We start from the raw sequence: 21,425 nt of genomic DNA, 5'->3' as shown, positions 1-21,425 counted from the left end.
ATTGCAAGAAATTCGTTTTGAATATTTCCGGGCTCAAATTAATTGACTCTTTCACATAGCTTACTTTCCAAGTAAGTTGATTCTGTCTGATTGTGAAATCAAGAAGTCAGAAAAGTATTACTCGTCAAGCATATAAAAAGTAAGATGTTATTCAAGGTTTATTGAATACTTGTTTTATAACATCGTTTATGTTATACTTGATTAAGATTGATCTTACTTAACTAATATTTAAACTAGAGTGCTTTTTCTGCGATATACTTTCATCGAGCTCAAATCCTATTAAAATATGTAAGCGAGCGTTTCAACAAATGGTTGATTTTAACATCTAAACATCCTATTTGTTGAATCCCAGATGTATGGAGTGAAACCACATACTTTTAACTAATTGCATTTTTCAGAACGGAATTAGCAGTTCTCAATGGTGGTAGCTTCTTTTGAGCTGAAATCTCATATATTATGTTCCTTTGGAAATATATCCCGGTGGAATATCAAATCTCAATGTACCACTCACTCTTTTCTTGATTTCAGTACATTTTAGGCATTTTGAGTACCATCGTTTTTGTTCAATGCTTCAAAATTTATACCAGCCTGTTGGTAGCAACCACGAAAATAGGCCTTGTATAAATATTTACTCCCCTTAATTTGGAATTCATGACCATTTATTTGAGTACGCAGTTTTTTTAATCATGATCATACACATTGATTTATTGAAATATTTATTGCATCATTGTGAAATTAACCACAACAACATAGAGAACATGCAAAATAGCATGGGGATTTGTATCAAATCAAATATTTAGAAACACGTGATGATATACTCCAGAGGACTGAATACCAAACATCTCATGTTTATTACACCAGTTGATACTACTGGGAGGTGTTTTTATTTGGATACACTAGAAAACTGCAAATACACCTACGGCTCTTTTTTTTTCAAGACCATTACCTTGAGTAGTTGCAAGTATTTTGCTTATAATTCCAGAAACGATTATTGCGTAACTATATTCATGCTACTAATCAACCAATAGAATACAACTATTGAATTTAAATCATGGTATTTTGTACGTGATAAGATGCATATTAGCTCCAGATTTGTTTTGAATTGAGACCCTCTTAACTTCCCTCGTGCAGTAGTACCATGTATAAATATATATATTTTTGTTCAAATTTTTCCCTTCAAAACTTTCAAACGTAGAGATTGTATGAGCATGATTGGTATGGCCATTAGTTTTTAATTTACACAATTTTAATATGCAACCAAGCGTCCAGTATTGTACCATAACACTCAAAACTTTTGACTTCAACCTCAATATAGACACTTCCATTTACAATTCGTGAGGATATTTGGTAGAAAAGGCGACACTACTCAGACGCTTTTGAAGGAGTGATGCCGTAAGCAACGCAAATTGAAGCATCCAAAGCAAACGTGACAAAACTCGAGTAAAGTACTCGATGTTTTCTATAATATCATGTGTGTAGATGTGCTCAAAGTAAGGTACATATGCATTCATCCATAGCTACAGCGACATCCCTTCTGTCATAATCTGGTCCATAAGGAGAGAAAGAGATGCAGACACATAGTGAGAAGCTACGAGACAGGCATACAGACACACAGACATTGATAGAGACAGATAATGATCTGTGTCTGTGAATGCCCAATGTATTCTTTCACCTGTCCCTCAGTCTGTAACATTTTTGCCTTAAATGTCTATATTTTCAATATGCTTCTATTAAATTTCCACAAAACTGAAGAGCCGTCTGTTGCCTATGTCAAAGCACTCGCCCATTTATGTTAGTTTTTCATTTTAAAAATTGGAATGATTTATATAATCGTCCTACTTAACCGCACATCCCAGGACTATACTTGTAGCTGATACTAAGTGTGCGATAAATGTACACTTTATAACGTAATTACTTATTCACCACATCATCATCTGAACCACCCTAAAGATATACTATTAATTAGGTCAAGTTTTCCCCCGTTCATATGCTGTATTGACATTAGTCTATCTCGACACTTTCAAGAATATTTCAAGTTTCCACTTTCATCTAACTCTTTAGGTATTGTCCCCAGGTATGTCCAAAGTACATTGTGAAGCCGTCTTTAAAGGCCTGTATAACTATCCTCAGTGTAAAATTTCCAGATATCTGTTTTCAACCATAATCATGGCAATCTAGGTTGAGTATTACTTGTGGGCGAGCACTGAGATTTGCGATAACGTTTCGATAAATTTTCTCAGATAAATTCTCTCCGCTGTTCTCATTCTGATATTATACGTTGTTGGCATTGTTTGCGTTTGGGGAAATCTTGACTTGCCTTTGCAGCCATTAAATCATAAAATCAAACAATACACGTTATCCTGCGCATGCAGAATAATGCTTTTCAGCAATTTTGTCTGCCTTATCATCTGTTCGTTCCCTTATTGGTACCATATCAATACAAACCATCTTAAGTGCAGATATCTACTACTCAGAACCAGGCTATGTCAAGTGCTATGTTAGTTTTTCATTTCAAGCGTCTGCATACATTTGCCTTTTTGTATATTGCATCTATGACCTATTTGTGAAGAAATGTTAATAACAAAAATCAATTTCAAGTTGAGGAATGTTTTGACAAAAAAGTCTCAGTGATGTGCATAACTGCAAGTTCGTCATAGCTTTCTAACTATATATGCAAGCTTATATTACTTCTATTTCGAGAACTTAAGCAACTGCCAGAAGTAATGTTAAGTTTTGCTTCTTGACGCTATCATTATTATTGCACACATATCCAGTTTTTTGATCTGCATTTAGTCAGTATATTATCATGTGTTGAGGTGTTATGTATTTATGAGAACCGATGATTTAGTTGTCCAATATTGTCCAAATGAACATCAGGTGGCAATGTTTTGGGTATGCGTGATCACGCTTTTATCGAACAATATCGATTTGAAATTGTCAAACTGAAGGTCAGTATGAGTACCGGGACCAATTCTGTCTTCAATCTTTCAGTGTGGTGTAAGTGAAAGAAATATATGGTCAATTCCAGCCAAAGCGGGCCAAAATTCTCTCTGGGGGCCATTTTGAAAATGTTTTCCTTTTCAATTCTAGACTTATCAAATGAGACAATCATGTCTAGTGAATCGTCAGGTGGAAGTGCCATCGGATTGAAAAATAACTTTTCTTGCTAGACCAAATAAAGTGTTAAATACGCATATGCATGTTACCCACGAATTCAAGCATTTTTCACCTGTTGTACGCCATAAAATTTCACTTTCTTTAATATCTTTCAATATTTTATGTGTGACTCATATACACTGGAAATCGGTGAAGACTTTGAACGTAAAATAGAATTTTATTACATATATCTACAAAGAAATATTTTGGTTATTACAGATTTTAAGAAAGAACCAGGTGTACAGTTAAGATTGTGTCAATTCTTCGAACTCTTCCCAAAGTGGCTGTCATTTAACATTACTATATTATTTCGAAAGATTAGAATAAATGCTTCATATAAATATAAAGTTAGATTTTGTATCTCGTCGCAGGATGAGGATCTCGGATGGATTCGTGGGTAACAGCGTCTGGAAAATAGCAATTCCTATTAATTTTTTTTTAAAAAATAAAAAATACTTTTCCGTATGTCAATAATTCAGGCTGCAATGGCACTAAAATGAATTTTAATCAAAATACAGACTACGTGGAATATTTAGAATGGATCATTATGGCATTTTGGGTATAAAAATTTTGAGAATAATGAAGTTGCCAAATTCAAATAGACAGAGCAAACAGTTTTATATTATTATTTTAGTAAAATCATTCCATATTTTCATGCAGCAATATTCTATTAACTCGTGTTTGACAGTTCCTATGAACTTAAACACTATCAATACATTGTTAACTATAATTTAAGTAGGGATTCGTGGGTAACCAAAATGTTCGTGGGTAACACATATTTGAAGGTATGTATTGGTAAGCGGCAAAATAGAAAATATTACAGAAGGTTGGAAACCACCATGCGGTTATTCCTCCATTGTGTTTCAATGATTCCCGTTTCTCTAACCAATTGCATTTACCCAAAAATGGTAATTTAGGATAATCAATCAAAACTTCATGATGCAGCTTCAGTATACCTTCAAGAGGACGCTATTAAACAGGACTGTTTTGGAACCTATTTCGCATGTTTTCAAAATGTTAAGATGCATAAGAAACATATAATTTACCAGTAAAGCCTTGGATTCGTGGGTAACGCCGAATTCGTGGGTAAAGCTATAAGTACTATAGTACCGTTTGGGGTTTGCGTTTCTTAGGTGTATAAACTGTAAGTACTGTCAAAATTATAGCATACCCATGGCTTGAATATGTGCTGATTTAAACTTAAAATAAACAATCTCCTTATTTTTCAAGGTTAGCATCTATTCGGGATTCGTGGGTAACAAAAGTTTAAACCGTCGTAGATTCTTTTTTTAAAGCGGTGAACGTATTTTTACGATTTACAATTTCAAGCGCTTGTCAAACTAAATTCAGTGTCCAAAGCCATTAAATGTTAATTTAAGTTATGGCAATTATATTTGCTGGACTCGTGGGTAACAGTTGATACGTGGGTAACATCAAATTTGATTTTATGGAATTTTATGGGTAAAACGTATTTGCATAAAATAATCACTTGGACCTCAGAATTATAGAACGAAACTTCGTTTCATGATATAGTCATTTATGGCATATTCACTTAACATTTTTCAGAACGATCATTTTATTTTTGATACGCGGGTAACAAAATTATTAGCCAAATTGACTTAATGGCCTCTAGAGTCCACAAACTTTGGTGGAATTCAATCGTTTTACATATGATGAGAGATCATGCAAACGTCTTTCTAACGGTAATAATTTCATTTTGATTGAAGGACATTCAATGACATACAGGGTGTCCCATAAAAAATTACCGAGTGAATAAAATAGAATGTAAGTCGAGAAATAGACATCAGAATCAAACAATTTAAAATGTAACGCATAGCCTATTTTATTGTGCATCACATACGAAAATTGTATTTGATTCAGTTGACTGGTTGCGAAGAAATTAACGATTACATAATGCGCGCATCAATGCAGTTCATTCCAAGTTTGATCAACAGGCACTTTTATCATACTCGCTCACCACTTCCTAAAGTGTGTATATCTCATTAAATTTAGTTCACATTATATGTTTTATAATTCGACGGTGTTATGCTATTCATGCTTTCACTGCTTTGTCCGAGAAAACTTTGAGTTCTGCAATTGGTAGCTTTCCAACTTTAATTCTTTAGGTTGTGCAAATATGTTATATTTTAACTTTCCAAAGAACATTTGAGCCACGAATTACAATGATCAAGTGCTTACAGCTTCACGTGTAATTTTTGATACCATGCGACATTAATGTTGAAGTTTTAAACTTTGCATTACAATTTCTTGGAAATATTCCAAAACATTAACGTATTCTGTATGCAATAATTCTTTATGCAACATTTATATCAACATTAACGAAAAAAGATATTTACAAGTGCTGAGCATTATCTTACATGCAAGCTTTCATTAATATCATGCAGCTTTTCAAATTTGAACACAAGCTAATTAAATGTTTTACAAGAAAGATTATTTAAAAAGAACGAAAAGGATTTCACCGAACAAAATATGAAGCCGATTGACAGTTAACCACTAGTGCGCATTGTGTTGAATGATCTTTCTTTCAAACTTGGAATGAAGTGAATTGACGCATGCGTTATGTAAACGCTCATTTCTTCGCAATCAGTCAACCGATTCCAGTAAATTTAGCATATAAGATGCAGAATAAGATGGGCTACACGCTGACTTTTAGATTTTTAGATTCTGATGTTTATTTCTCGACTTACGTCCAAATTTATTTGCCCGGTAATTTTTTCTGGGACACCCTGTATATGGTGCTTTATCTTTGAATTCGTGGGTAACGCCAATTCATTTAAGCTATCATAACTTGTCCCCTGGTATGAATTGCTAGTAAAGGCCTATATGCAAAGAGAGCACATTGGACGTGACATGATATGCTCCATCAATAACGTGATTTCCTTTATTAATGACATTTTAAAGTGGAAAGTTAACATAGAGAGAATTTTGTCCCACTTTCGCTGGAATTGACCATATACACTTTTTTCTTTCATTCTGAATTGAAATAAACATTTCAAAAAAGTAACTAACCTCCCCAATAAATAATGACCATTATTCAAAAACGGGTGATTGTATTACAAATCTGTAAAATGCGTTGGAAGCAGAATTATTTCTGCACATTTTGACACCTCATTTGTAGCGATTGACTAAATATTGATGTCACAGCGTACATTTAAATCAATGTAGTGTAGCCCAAGATTTGAAAGTTGCAGTAAATTCTATTGATTTTGCATTCAGTGTAATGGAAGGAAATCTGTGAAATGATATCTGAGTGTTTTTGTATAGTAAAAATTTGTATGTAAGTGCAACTTTTAAATCTGGACCTCACTACATTAAAGCCATATTATAACATTTGCTGAGGAGGACGCCCTCACTGATTTTTTAAAATTCATTTTTACACGATTATATTGTACTTTATTAAACCAATATACCCTGCAAAAATCAAGACTCTAGGTGCTGTAGTTTTGTCAAAATCCGAGATTTTGAATAAAACAACGGAACCGGCGTTTTATTATTACGATGGAATTATTAGTCGAACGCATACACGATGTTCATAACACACAGTACGTACACGGCGTGCGGGACGGTGATCTACACAACAACGGGTCGTACGATAACATGACCGAAAGAGTCTTTCTTGACTAGATTCTTAGTTGTTACTGTTTCAACTCCAGAAATGCCTCAGAATGTAAACCGTGGTTCAAGCAAATTGCTCACCTATGTAAAGCATGTGGATTATTAGAAACCTTTGCAAGCTGAACAGTAAGTAATGCAATAGTTCCTGATATTGCTAGCTGTGGTAAACGTACATTACTAGCGACTTTGCTTTGCTTCCCCCGTTCTGTAAATTATTTAGTTGAAAAGCGAAATTCGTGTGGGGCTTTTGGGCAGGTTGAGTGTAAAGCTCAGCGGTTGTGGTAAACCTTCAGGCGTGTTGGGATGTGCATGTGTGTAAAGTGAATCTCTGTTCATGCGTCTGTTTGCTGTGTTTATAAACACGGTGTAGTCAAATCAAATAATTTCCTTCATGTCCATTGGTCATCGAAGAAGGTCACTGTATAATTATTAATTGCCCAGTTCCATTTCAATTTGAAACAGGCTCTATAAGAATAATTAAATTGCGTTTTCGACGAAAGCAGTATCTTTGTTTGCTAATTTAATATGTTACACCTATCGCTACCTGAACTTATAGTACTATTGCTTGTACATGTATAACAATTCCCTGGAATCTTTAAAGGGTATGGTTCACCGAAATTCCTATCGTAGAAATGGGCATTTTATATTTTACCAAGATGTCGTACTATCAGTATTACCTATTTTTTGTATTTTTTTCTTCAATGACTGTACCTAACTAGGCTCATTCATTTAGAGCTTACATTAATGTTGAGATACATAGCACCTAAAACGCACCACTTGTTAATATGTTCAAATCATTCTAACCTAGAAAATGTTAGTAGTTTGGTAGAAAATCATATTTCATAATTTTAAATTCTAGACCTTTACAATACCACATTAACATACACATATATTTTTTAGATTTTCTTTTCTTGATCAAATTGTTCATCTTTTTCTGCTTTTTCTGGTATCTGTTATTACATAAACTCTATATTTGTGTGCAAATTGAGGGCGCTATTTACATATATTTAAAATTTATTTTACTCCAATAGTATGAGTTATCCTTTCATTTCATGATAAGAAAGTAGTTCGAAAATGTCCTTGCTATTATGTTACTCATTTATATGATGTTTCAATGCGCATTACACAGTATGGTTTTAGTAAGTGTCTACCCCTTGTAAAGATGCAAACAAGATTTAACATTGAAATCGGAACGCTCCTTCGCCTCCGAAGGAGGCTAGAAAGGACGCATATAGCGCGTAGGCTGGTGCGTAGTGAAGTCGAACCTTTTTGTTTTGATCTTCGCGTGTTGATATAAACCATCGCGAACTCCGCACTGAGTACGCCGTGAGTGCGCGACAATGCTGTCGTGAGAGCGTAAAGTGAGTCAGCACGCAATATTGGGAGATAACTTTACGTGTTGCCACTGCAGTTGGTCAACATTGATGAGTCTTGAATGGATTGTAGGCCTACCCGTAAATTGTACAAGAAACCGTTCATAATCGCTTTCCTGTTGTTTTTAGTGGTTATAGGTTCAATTTATTATTCATGTTATTCAGAACGGACTGTTATTTTTACTCATTTTCATGAAAACAACTGCGCTATAATCATAAAGAGCAAGCCGGAGCCAAAATTAGTATGATAGCCTATGAAGTATGATAACAGGCTTATAAATCACAAATATCTCAAATAGGTAGGCTTTTAATGGAGGCTGACTCTAAATCTTCATTCTCTCATTCCCGGTAGGTCATAATAGTCTAGCTCGAAAAAATAGATAACACAGTATCTTTTTTTACAACGCTAGTTTTGAAATAATTCACAATGGGTAGTTCATTTTTTAGACCAGGATCTTTATTATTAGGCCTATAAGTAAACACTACGCCATCTAGTAGGCCTATATACAAAAATCAGCAAACCTTGCATAACCTGGCAAGTTATGTGACTTAACAATCAAATATACGCCTATGCACGAACACTATTTTGTAGGCCTACATTCAAATATTCGATAGGCCCTATCTTCCATATTCGTCCCAGATCTTACGATATGAAATTGGTTAATTTGGGCATAATTCGCAAATTAAGCCTAAGTCCCCCCATAAAAATCCACGTTAAGCAACCAAAATAGCCAGTGGAATTTCTTTCACTTTTTAATACCTTGTTATTTCGGTTTAAAATTAACGAAACCTTTCCTGACAGTGATTTTTAATATAGGCCTAACGTATGGGAAACGTACATTATGGCTTCGAATCAATCAACTGGAATCCCCATCTTTTAGCAACTGATCTTTTCCACCTGAATATTCAGCTGAAAAGATTGTTTCAATCTTTTGCCGACTGAAGATAAGGTCAAAACTCAAATCCTTTCAAATTCATTACAAATTGAACATAATTTATTCATTCTAAAAGGTTTGAAACGCATGCAACGCACGTGGCAGTAAATTAGGAGTAGGCCTATCACTTGATTTCATGGTGAAACAAGTCTACGCAATGAACCAATCCAAAAATCAAATTCAGTCCTTTTTCAATCCATTTAGATATTCCAATAATTATCATCAACAATCAAGCGCTCTACAAGATTGAAATATTTCAATCGGTAATTTAAAAGCGTAGGCCTAAAAATGTAAGGAACTTAATGTTAAAAGAACGTAATTCATAACGAAATTTGAACAAAAATTTGTGTAATTTGCAAAATAGGTTTCTTAGATTTTATCCCATGATTTTTAACACTTTAATAGACCAAATTAATTTGAAGGAGGCATAGGCCTACAAACAGATAAAATATAAGTAAGTAGGCTAGGACCTATAACAAAATATTTAAGCATAGCAAATAATAATGAATTTTATTTTATAGACAAGACAGCACTGGAACATCAGACGATTCAGATGACAAATATCAATAAAACAAAAATGAAAAAACAAAACAAAGAATTACATTAAAATGAAAAACTTACATTCAATGAAAGATTAATTAAATTAATTTTGAGTTTCTGTGATGAATGCATTTTTTGAGGCGAATTTGAAATACTCGATCACCCGAAAGTGTCAGCGAAAACAACTTGAAACCCTAGACTTTCTTGCTATACATTGATGCAATTTCATAAAATCATTATTTATTTAAAGACCAAATGGTTTTCCGGATCGTTTTAATTCCTAAATCCGCCCAATTTTGTCAACTTTAATCAGAGTTAGTGGCTGTGCGGGAATTTGACCAGTTTTACCAGTTATTGGACCGGCAGATGAGAAATGTACGCGCAAGCTACCGCGAACACCACGTTGGGTAAACGCAATAACTACGCGTGCGTTCCTCCTGACATTACGCACTCATCTGAGCTGGGTACTTTTTGGTACCCAGCTGCCACGGACGTTTTTATGTCAAAAGGGCGTAACTGACAGTTTGACCAAAATTTTGTTTCTTGCCAATTTTATGTTAAAACCATAACGATGTGCCTAAAAATACGTCATATCTGTAAGAATAATATCCCACCACCGAGGAAATGCCTTTGGAGTTTGGATTAAGACACAAAAACCTATGAAAACCGTCATAAATGTGGAGAAAACAATTGAAAATCGACGGCACTTTGGACCCTTTTCAGGGAGAGAGATATCACGACGCGCAGTAGTGCGTCTGACTTCATTCGAAACTGCGAGTTTCTCATCTACGCTTACGCTTTATATCATTGAGATTTAAGATAAATAGCGCCATCAGTGTTCAACTTTGCTATAAAATGAATACAGTTCTACATGCCATCATTTAACCGTGATATAGGTGTAACATATTATTGTTTAAATAAATCTTGGTATTGTTATGTAAAATCGATAAACGGTTGAAAATCATACTGTGTAATGCACCATAGTAAATACGTCACAATGAATCTGAATATACTAAAATAGTGCTATTACTATAATGCCTTTTCATCGAGTTCATCTGAACTTGCCAAATTCAGAACAAATTAAAGAAATCCTTACATTATGCAAGACGACTGGTGACCATTTAGAGGAACATGGTTAGATGACAGAATAGTATGTACTACGCAGTAAATCAAATTTGTAAAATTTTAGAAAATTATGAAATTGATGTCACTACCCATTTTAGTTAGTACTGGGTTAATTTATAATAAATTCCAATGTATTGTTTTAAACATGTGATAAGCAGGTAAAAATTGGAAAATTGAGCAAGTTCGAATTTGTGATATTGCAATAACGTTGTTTTACTGTGACTTTGCAAGGATTGGAAATCGTACACTGCTGGCACCTTTGCCTTATCATTCTTTGTGTTTTTCCGTCTCACTACCGAAACCTGTGTGTGATTTGGCATTTTCGAAAAAAATGTATTCCAGGCCTCAAATTTCACCGCGTTGCCTGATACTAAAAAAAGCATTTTGTTGCGGTACATTTGGGAATGAGGCTGTCAATTGGTTCATACACATTTAATTAACTGTTTAGCTTAAGGTGGCTGTGTACTCTCAGACATGCATGTAGTAAAAGTGCAATAACTTTGTAATTATTCGCGCAAAACATATAAAAGTATACATTGTTATATCTTAATATAAATACAGATTTGGGGTAAAAACAACAATTTTGAAGAAAATCACAAGAAAGTGAGCTTTTGGCAATATTTGTTAGGTACATCATAACAAAAAACACTCTTTCCAAAATATTTTATTTTGTTTTTAGCTCAATCTTGAGGCTCCATTCCAAAAACGTTTTTTTTATTTTTTTGATATTGGCCTTATTTTTTTAGATATTGACCATATAAGGCATCAAAATGAACTTTTTGAAATTCAAAACGCCTATTTGCACAAAATGATGCCCAAAATCGGAAATAGACCAAAATATAAAAAAATGAGAAAACCGTTTCTTGAGTCGATCATGCTTTTTACGATGATCATATTTGCTTACCTATAGATGCTGTATTTATTGAGTTGTCGTGTACCTAAATCGTCATTTTACCGAGAAAATGAACATTGAAATAATGGCCGTTGAAGTTTAAAGTGGTCACATTTTGCACTTTCATCGAATCTCACAGGAGAATGCGACAGTTTTCGTTTTTGTAACTTATATTACGTGAACATCGGGTAAATCCACAGCCCCTTGAGAAGTTTGAGCGAAATCCATTCATAACTTGATATTTAAATCGGGGAAAGAACTTGAAAAACCCACATTTTATCAGCTAAAACGGAGCCATTTGACCACTAGGTTTTTGTGAAATCAGTGCTTCCGTGGTGTTTCCATAAGATGCGCCGCGCATGCAGATAAGCGTCGCGTATGGGTCGCGTATTTGTGCGTTAACAAATTGCGCGATACGCAACGCGATGAGTTGTTGCGCGCGTGTACCTTGCTGGTACAACAAAGATTTTCTTTCCTTTTCAATTTCAAACACGAGTGGAATAGTGAAATAAAATCCTTAAAATATTGCAGTTGGAGTTTACAAATCTGGATTTTCATTCCTTGTATTTATAAAAAACATAACAAGGTACAAACATATCATAAAAACTCAATTTTGAGAAAGAAACAATGGCTAGAGTACACAGCCGCGTTTTAAGGGACGCACCATTTGATACTCAGGGGGGGGAGTAGGAAGTTTTTCAACAAAAAAAACTTCCCCCACTACATGAGCAAAAAAGAAAAACTTTCCCCACTAACACTAAAAAAAATTTTTAAAAAAAACCTTCCCCCACCTAACTGTGTATAAATGCATGAAATTAAAAAAAAAAACTTGCCGCCTTTGGCGAAAAAAAAAAAAATTTCTTCCCCGACCCCAACTTCCTACCCCCCTGAGTATCTAATGGTGCGTCCCTAATGGCCAGCCCAAATATGGAATTGTACCATTTTAATGTCCATTTAATCCAGTGGTATTACTTTTATGAGGGCAGCTTAGTGGCCTGGCTAGACATGGGATTGACTGCACCATATCAAATGCAAATTGATTCGAGTGACCTTGTGCAGGTGGTGTTGATATAGTGCAAATTCCAACAATTTGCCTGGTCAACAAAGATGGTGTTTAATCGTTCACTACAATTTTTCACGGACGGGAAAGTGTCTCCTGGTGATTATTAGTTTCCAAATTCAGATATATAAACCAATCAATATCATATATTTAAATGCGATTTATCACTGTATTATTAACAAAGTAACTGTACTAAAACCCGGACACTCTATTTGAGCTTAAGATCTGTATATTTTAACAAGTTGTGCCTTTTTTGATTAAATAAGGCAATTCAATGACATACAGAATCCAGAGCACGTAGAATAAGATTCTACTTGATTAATTTGATTAGAAAACCGATATAATTCCCTAGATGATTTGTTTTACTCTTGTTCTTGCTCTTCCATCTGTAAAGACATTTTCAAATAAGCTCGTGTATACATAATTTGATTTAAACATTATATAAAATCAAGAGCTTTATCAACATGCTAAATATTCCAGCTTCAACGCTAATTAGATTAGGATTATTTAAATTAGGCTAATTATGGAACAGCTGCTAGGCAAACTTTTGGTTTAGTAATTCCAAGTGGATTTGAATGCATCTTCGATTCAAAATATACTTCAAGCTATGTGGTGCTTTAAACCTCTTATGTTGTGAGTTGAATCGAACACTTCAACTGTGCTCGTTTCCTCTCTGTTTTCTTTTTCGTTTCGCTTCCATTTCAATACACTGCATCCTCAGCCTTGATCTATTAAAAATTCATCAATACATAATTTATGCTAATTTCATTTTTTTAAACATGCTGTGGTATTTGATGACCTAACATTAAATTAGATTAATGCCTTAGCTGTTGTAGCATTTTTAAGAGGTGAAATGCTTATTAATTTCAACAACAGGTAATTTCTAGAAACAAAACGAAAAGCATTACAAAAAACGGAATAGTAATAAAATACTGGCAATGCCAGGACTTCAAAACAAATAACATAACAAGCTTAAACATTGAAACCCCTATAATTGCACTTGGTTTGCACTGTACTTTTTATACGGATGAGTCTGCATTAAAAACGACTGCAACACCTAAACAGTAGCAGACTGTAGCATTAGATTTACATTAATATTTGCTGTCAGGGGGTTCGGCATGCTTGGGGTGTTTTAATAATTGTACTTTTAATCTAATAGCTTAAGTATTTCGATCTAGCTGAAATGCTCGCAATTAAACAATTCGTATAAGTCAAACGAACAAGAAAATTAGAACGCGTTCTACAAAATTGGCTTTTGTAACATTTAAGTGAAGGCCTTGAGAAAAATTATAAAGACTATCAGGGATATTACGAGTTGATGAAGAAATAACTGGAATAAAAATTTGAAAACTGTCCGTGGAGATTATACGTAACATCCTGCAGCTGCAATTTGTTACGACTTACAAGTACTTAACTTTTGATAAGCTACACTGTTCAGGCTCTATATATAATTGGCTCTACATGAATCCTCTCAAGGGGATCTTTCAGAAGTCAATTATGTAAAATGTCATTCATAATGTAATAACTTAAGGATGATGCAAACCCTAAATCTAAGCTAAAGAAAAACACAATGTGGGTGTAATGTTTAGGGACAAAATTCTTAAGCGAAAGAAACCAAGAGAGAACGAGGTGATATGTTTCACATGTTTAAAACAAGTTTTACTTTGATGATTACAAGACTTCGTTTTTCACGGTTGTTTGATGTGATCATTAAAGCTATTTTAAGATAGACTTTCGTTTCTATATCAAATTATTCACCTTTTTTCTGCTTTTTTGTGGTAACTTTTATTCTATAAACTGTACAGTGCATTTGTTGAGGGCGCTGTTTACATATATTTAATATTTAAATTATTCCTTACATTTCATGATAAAAAGTTTTGAAAATTTCCTTTCCATTTGTTAGTATTTTTCTGATGTTCTAATACCATTGTGCAAGTGTCTACCCATTGTAAAAATGCAAACAAGATATAAAATAAATAGCGCCATCATTGTTCAACTTTACTTTAAAATAACACATTTTTACATCAAACAACCGTGTTTTAGCATCAACAGAAGTACGTATGACTATGAAGTGCCTTTGCCTAGAAGCTGTTGTAGTTTTAATCAGAATCAAAGTTAGAAGATCATGACCACCGATGCAGAACGAATGAAACCAGGACAGGTTGAAGGTATTTTTTCGATTCAGCTGGAAATGTCATGTCGTTAAGAGCGCACCATTTGATTAATATGGGGGGGGGGGGGGAGTTGTTTGACAAACCACAAACGCCCGATCCAAAATTGTATGTACCCTGGAAATCTGATGGTGCGCCCCCAAGGAGTAGAAGGTTCAGTGTGTACTATTTCTTATAAATTCATGTTTACTTATTATCACAATATATATTTGTTTTGTTTATTTTCAGTATCAATCTTTGGGTTGTGCCTATTTCTCATCATATTTGAAGCCTACGGGCTGCGTTTTAGACGTCTAGTAGCCGCACACTATTACCCAGATAGAGAGAAACAACGTATCGCATGGTTGTACCAGCAACTTCTGAGGAAGCGGACTAAACTTTTTCAGACTATCCGAGCTCGGATTAAGCAATCCATCACAATTGATGGGGGCTATATGATCATGGAGAAAGTTAGTATTCGCAGCCATCTGGCAGCTGGGTGAGTCATTTTTAATCTTTAATCTTTAACCACTAATAATTTTCTTGTTCACCTTTTCATATTTTCATACCTAGCCTATCATAGTATACAGAGCATTACATACTTGGTCGTATTGTGTTTATGACATGAATGTCTGATCGTATGCATAGGGGGGTGGGGTTGTGGGAGTGACTGTCGTGTGTGTATTTTTGATTTAGATGATTTAGATGATTCGAAATCAATCGGAAACCACGAGGTAATTAAAGTTTTAGTATCAAATCAAAGCACAAAACAAAGTATTGTACTAAAATAATACCAGAATATAACTAAAATTTAAGTGAAAAAAACCCACAACTAAGCTATTTTGTGTCGATTTTTTAATAATATTTCTACGTAACAAATGAATCGGCTCAGCGTGAATCGGCATAATTTCCTTCTAGGACTTATAGTCCTTTAGGACTCATTTAATACAGCTTATGAAACATGTTACGCTAAATCTGTCTTAAACAGAAACTCCAAAACTTTACAAACAGTACGAATAGCGAATAGTAGCAAAGTTGATACAAATTGACACATTGTGTACACATTTTATTTATATTTTTGCATCTCTACCACGACTACAAAACAGGCTAAGACACACAAGTGGCGGAAATAGAGCATTAGAAAATAAGCATTAGAAATAAGCCATATACCTCGACAAAACAGGTTGCCCTTGACTGCAAATGAATCCTTCCTTCCATAGACGCAGACATCATCCAATTAATTCCTCTTTAAATTTTTTGGATTTATTATATATAAATTTATTTATAAATTTTTTCGCCTCGTTCTCGCTTCTCATGCTTGGTTCTTTGTACAGATAATCAGTTCAAGTCAGAAGACGTTAAGTGCTTTAAGAGTAAGGATATTAATAACCGAAACTTGCAACACGTTAGCTGTCTGTTGCTATTTTTATGCTCGCACGTGATAATTTCAGGGTTTTGAGGGTTGACATTTTTGTATGTTACAAGGCTACCTTACTCACTACCCCACTTACCGGATTATATTGGTGAACTTTCGGATATTTTATTTCTAAAGGTTTTCAAGAAAATAGCTTTTAAATCATACACATATTGTTTTGAGCATAACATTTTCCATTTGTGCTACAGAACTGTACGCAACAGCTTTATTCATACAATTTCTAGAAAGGCCGGTGGCAGTACCATCATGAGAAAAACACAAACATACTACGACAACATTTTCTGCCCTTGATGGCAACTGATTTGTTTCCTTTCAATGTACTCAGACATCATCCATTTCATTCGCGTTGTCTGGTGTCATTGCTCTCTTTGTAAGCCTAATTTGTTTGGGCTGTCAGGTATCTGTAGGGATAATCAGTTCAAGTCAATTTACATTAAGTGCGTTGAGTAAGGGATATAAATAAAATAAGGCTTAATGGGTCTGCAACACTATAGTGATATATGTGAATGTTATGACCAGATGGAAGCGGTTATACCTGCTAATACACTGTATGTGATCACGCGTTGTGCCTCCTCATTCAGATTCGCCATCCTTAGGGTTGCGATTGGATGACGGTTAAATACACTTTGAATATTACGTGTTATTTAATTCAATTCAAAGTAGTTTATTCACATGTACTTTTCCATCTTACATAGCAATCACATATTAGCATGGCACATGACACATGATAACAATATAATAATATATAAAAAATAAATAAGATACAGAATAATATATGAAAACACGACAATTGGATGGATTAGGGCCATGGTTACAAGGATTTGTTTGCTATGTGTATTAATAACGATTAGAGTTAGGATTTTGATATGAACCGAACATCTCTTGATCCCAGGTTGGTCTAATATGTTTAATTACAGCTCTTAAAAAGGTTAGTAGTTAGTACTGCATGGACTAGGTAAACAGTCATTACATTCCATATAGCTTTTGACGTTTATTCACTACCAACATGTATTTCTATAACATTTCTAGGTAGACCATTGGCGATGCCATTTTGAATAAACCACAAACATTCTACGACAACATTTTCTGCCCTTGGTAACGACTGATTTGTTTCCTTTCAATGTACTCAGACATCATTCATTTCATTCGCTTTCTCTGGTGTCATTGCTCTCTTTGTAAGTTAATTTGTTTGGGATTTCGAGGTGTTTATATGATAATCAGTTAAAGTCATATTAAGTACGTCGAAAATATGGGATATAAATAAAATCATTAATGGGTCTGCAACATTTTGTGACTGAAATTGTGTGGTTACATTGATGCATATAAATTCACATAGCAGAATATAATTCCATGCTGCTGTCCTTGGTGTAATAGGAGACAGCTAGTTAGTCAACGATCATCTAAATTACCGATTTTAGATTTTTTGGCTCTTCCGGTTCCTAGATTGAAAAGAAAATGAGAATGAAAATTAAACTATTACTTAATACTCACCTGATAGCTTTAATTAGCTCACCTGATACCTTTCGGAATAGAGCACTATAATACTTGTTCACTCGGTTGATAGATGGACATGTAAATGATGCTTGTTAATGACCAGAGACCATCATACATACCAGTAAGCTAAAACACTTTGTTTCAGAAATAATGTTCTTCATTTACGTTATATTTCCAAACAGCTGTTAACAGCACATTGTGATAAAGTTTTGAAATTTGGGCAAAATGCATGGAATTCGTACAGGCCTACCTATATTATTATTCTTTGTTCACCCGAAGTTTGGAAGTGACTTTTTCCTCAGTTGCGATGCAAGCGAGCCATCAAACCCTTGTACGCTATGCGTGATTAACTTTAACCGCGCTATTCGAAGCTACCAAACTTGAGGCGAACCAATGTTACAGTGATAAGAGGGACATTTTAACCATATTTCACCTGAGATGTACAAATTCGTTTTCAACCATGTTGGTCTCATTTTTCATTGGTTCATTTAGAGAGAAAGGTGCAGACTACTCTTTCGTTTTTCAAATTGATATTGTCATGGTAAAATAAGCTACATGTCTATATCTACAAATTTTACACTGTCTTACATATTAGGTAGGAGTCATCAGGCAGTTTCCCCATAAAATATATCAGTATGCTGGCTTCAAACCATAAGTATAGTAAAAAACATTCACCTTCACATGCAGATTAACAATTCTGATCACATGTTACCAATAATTCTGTGCTAGTTATGCCAACATTTTTCAAATATAGGTCATAATATAAGACTAATGAAGATATCACTCCACATAGTTCATTTGACATTAAGTACCCATGAATCTTTCCATTATGCAGCAGAATATTAAAATTGGAATTAAGGTTCCGTGTATTCACTACGCTTTATTGCATTACGTCGACGATCCAAATTGGAAAACGTTTTGACAATTCATAAATGCGAGTTTATGTGGTGTACTTGTTATTACGACGTATTTAGTCCCGTCGAAATTGATTGTAAGCGTATAGTGACGCAGTGGGATTTCTAAAAATAAAACCCGTATTGTGTAGCTTCAAGGTTTATTTATTATGGTAGCTTTCTTTTCTGGAAAATCCCCAATGTGAATAGGTATTAAGAGAAAGGGTTTATTGTGATTTGTTTTTCAGAGATGCTTATTACAGTGATATTAAAACTGTAATGTCTAAAAGGTAGAGATAAAATATAAACCAAAGTACATTATGTTTGTGTATTATAAAGTAACTGTTTAGAAGGGACTTTCCTAAGAAGAAATGCCGAGTTTGAGAAAAGTACGCTGCTCGTGTATATTGTTTTGATGAATAGTAGTGTTTTCTTATCCTACAATACACTGATTAAGGATTGTACAATAAAAATATAATAGTATATAAAAAATAAATAAGATACAGTAGAATATATGATAAAATACGACAATTGGATGGATTAGGGTCATGGTTACAAGGCTTTGTTTGCTATGTGTATTAATAACGATTAGAGTTAGCATTTTGATTTGAACCGAACATCTGTTGATCCCAGGTGCTAGGTTGGTCTATATTATCTTTAGTACTGCATGGACTAGTTAAACAGTCATTACATTCCATATAGCTTTTGACATTTATTCACAACCAGCATGTATTTCTATACGATTTCTAGGTAGACCATTGGCGATGCCATTATGAATAAACCACTACGACAACTTGGTAACGACTGACTTGCTTCCTGGGCATAAGGCATAATGTTGTGATTGCCGACGACTTCCTTTAAGTACGTTGAATATGGGATATTAATAAAAATCAGGCTTAAAGTGATAGTGACGTTTTCACGTATTTTTTGTGGGACCTTAGAGCACATCAGACACACCAAATTACATTCGAATGCGAGAAATGTCCTCCTGATATCCATTTTTTTAAATTCGTGATATAATACAAATTATTAAAAATTTCAACGATCCAAATTGGAAACCGTTTTGACAATTCATAAATGCGAATTTATGTGGTGTACTTGTTATTACGATGTATTTAGTCCAGTCGAAATTGATTGTAAGCGTATAGTGACGCAGTGGGATTTCTAACAATAAAACCCGTATTGTGTAGCTTCAAGGTTTATTTATTATGCTAGCTTTCTTTTCTGGAAAATACACACCCTTGGAATTACTTTTTCTGTCAGGATTGTAAAAACATTTTGAATCAACACAATTGGACAATCCGTTGCGAAGATACAGCCTTCTAAAGATTCACAAAATTGGCAATTTTTGAAAATCCTGATTTTGTCATAAATTTGCATTTTCACCGAGCAATAATTGTGGGAATAAATCTAAAGAAGGCATGAGATGTATTGTTGTTTTGTTTATGTAATGTTCTTTTATGCAAATATAAAAATCCAGGGTCATAATTACTATATTTTCTTCATTACAACATTTTTAAAATGGCTGAAATCACAAAAAATAACTCTTTTGCCAGGACTTTTAAGGTAAATATGTGTGATTTTCAACGTTGAGGGCGCTATTATGTGCCAATTATGACCTTCAAAGGCCTGTATTAGTTTTCCTACAACCAAATTGTCTGATTTTTGCACAATTGTACATCTTTGGGATGACAAATACATATTTGATGACAAAAAATGATTTTGTGCATAACTTTTTCATGCGTGACCGTACAAAAATGCTATATTCACCTTCATTACGAGCAGAATATTCTACGTTATTTCCACTTTGTCATGTAGGCACGAGTGCACACAATAGCCTAGCATTGTGGCCACCCTAATTACAGTGATATTAAAACTGTAATGTCTAAAAGGTAGAGATAAAATATAAACCAAAGTGCATTATGTTTGTGTATTATAAAGTAATTGTCGGGGACTTTTCTAAGAAGAAATGTCGAGTTTGAGAAAAGTACACTGCTTGTGTATATTGTTTTGCCGAATAGAAGTGTTTTCTTAACCTACAATACACTGATTAATGATTGTACTACACTGACAATTATTGATTAAGGGTTCCTAACGAGCTTGGAAATTGTACATTATAGTTACACATGTGTTCGGGGTCATGCATCTGTTTATTTCAATTCTGAGTATGACTGCTAATGCTACTTCTACTGCTGCTGACAATAATGATGGTGGTGATGTTTGTCTGTGTGTGTGTGTTGTTCCAATTATTGATAATATAAATCATGATGAAGATGACGACGACGACGATGATGATGATGATGATGACGATGATTATATGATGATGATGATGATGATGATGATGTATTGTAATTGGATTATGAAGCACACCCAAAATGCTATATCTTATGACAAATTAGTGGTTTATCTTTTCTAAAATTGGCAAAAATATTACTTCAAAAGCTTGGTAATTAATTTCATCTGGTTTTCATCACATCTTGGAGCAGTCAAGATTTCCTCTCAATGGGTGTTTGAGTGGAATCGATTAAGACACACATGCGTAATTTTACGTATGGTCAATAAACTTAATAAAGCGAATTATCTTTGACTTCCAAGTCCATTTTCCTGATAGGTAAATCCCCTTGTGGTATTTCAATATTCTCAATGGTACTTGGCAAATGGCAAATTACCATATTTATGAAATGTTTACTTTATAAGAAACTTGATTGAGCGCTTTCAAAAAGTAATCGGCATGGC

At 34.2% G+C, this 21,425-nt stretch overlaps 1 protein-coding gene across 1 annotated transcript in view; it reads left to right on the top strand.

Moving 5' to 3' along the window:
- LOC140141939 (uncharacterized) overlaps window positions 1-21,425 on the top strand; it is a 235,639-nt gene that overhangs the window by 65,829 nt on the left and 148,385 nt on the right. The window contains exon 2 of the mRNA XM_072163823.1: window positions 15,117-15,366. Within this exon, the coding sequence (XP_072019924.1) occupies window positions 15,323-15,366 (44 nt within the window). The 5' untranslated portion in view covers window positions 15,117-15,322. The remainder of the gene's footprint in view (window positions 1-15,116; window positions 15,367-21,425) is intronic.

This window comes from Amphiura filiformis, chromosome 20 (assembly GCF_039555335.1).
Source record: "Amphiura filiformis chromosome 20, Afil_fr2py, whole genome shotgun sequence".
Taxonomy (NCBI): domain Eukaryota; kingdom Metazoa; phylum Echinodermata; class Ophiuroidea; order Amphilepidida; family Amphiuridae; genus Amphiura; species Amphiura filiformis.
This window is presented reverse-complemented; position numbering and strand designations above follow the sequence as displayed.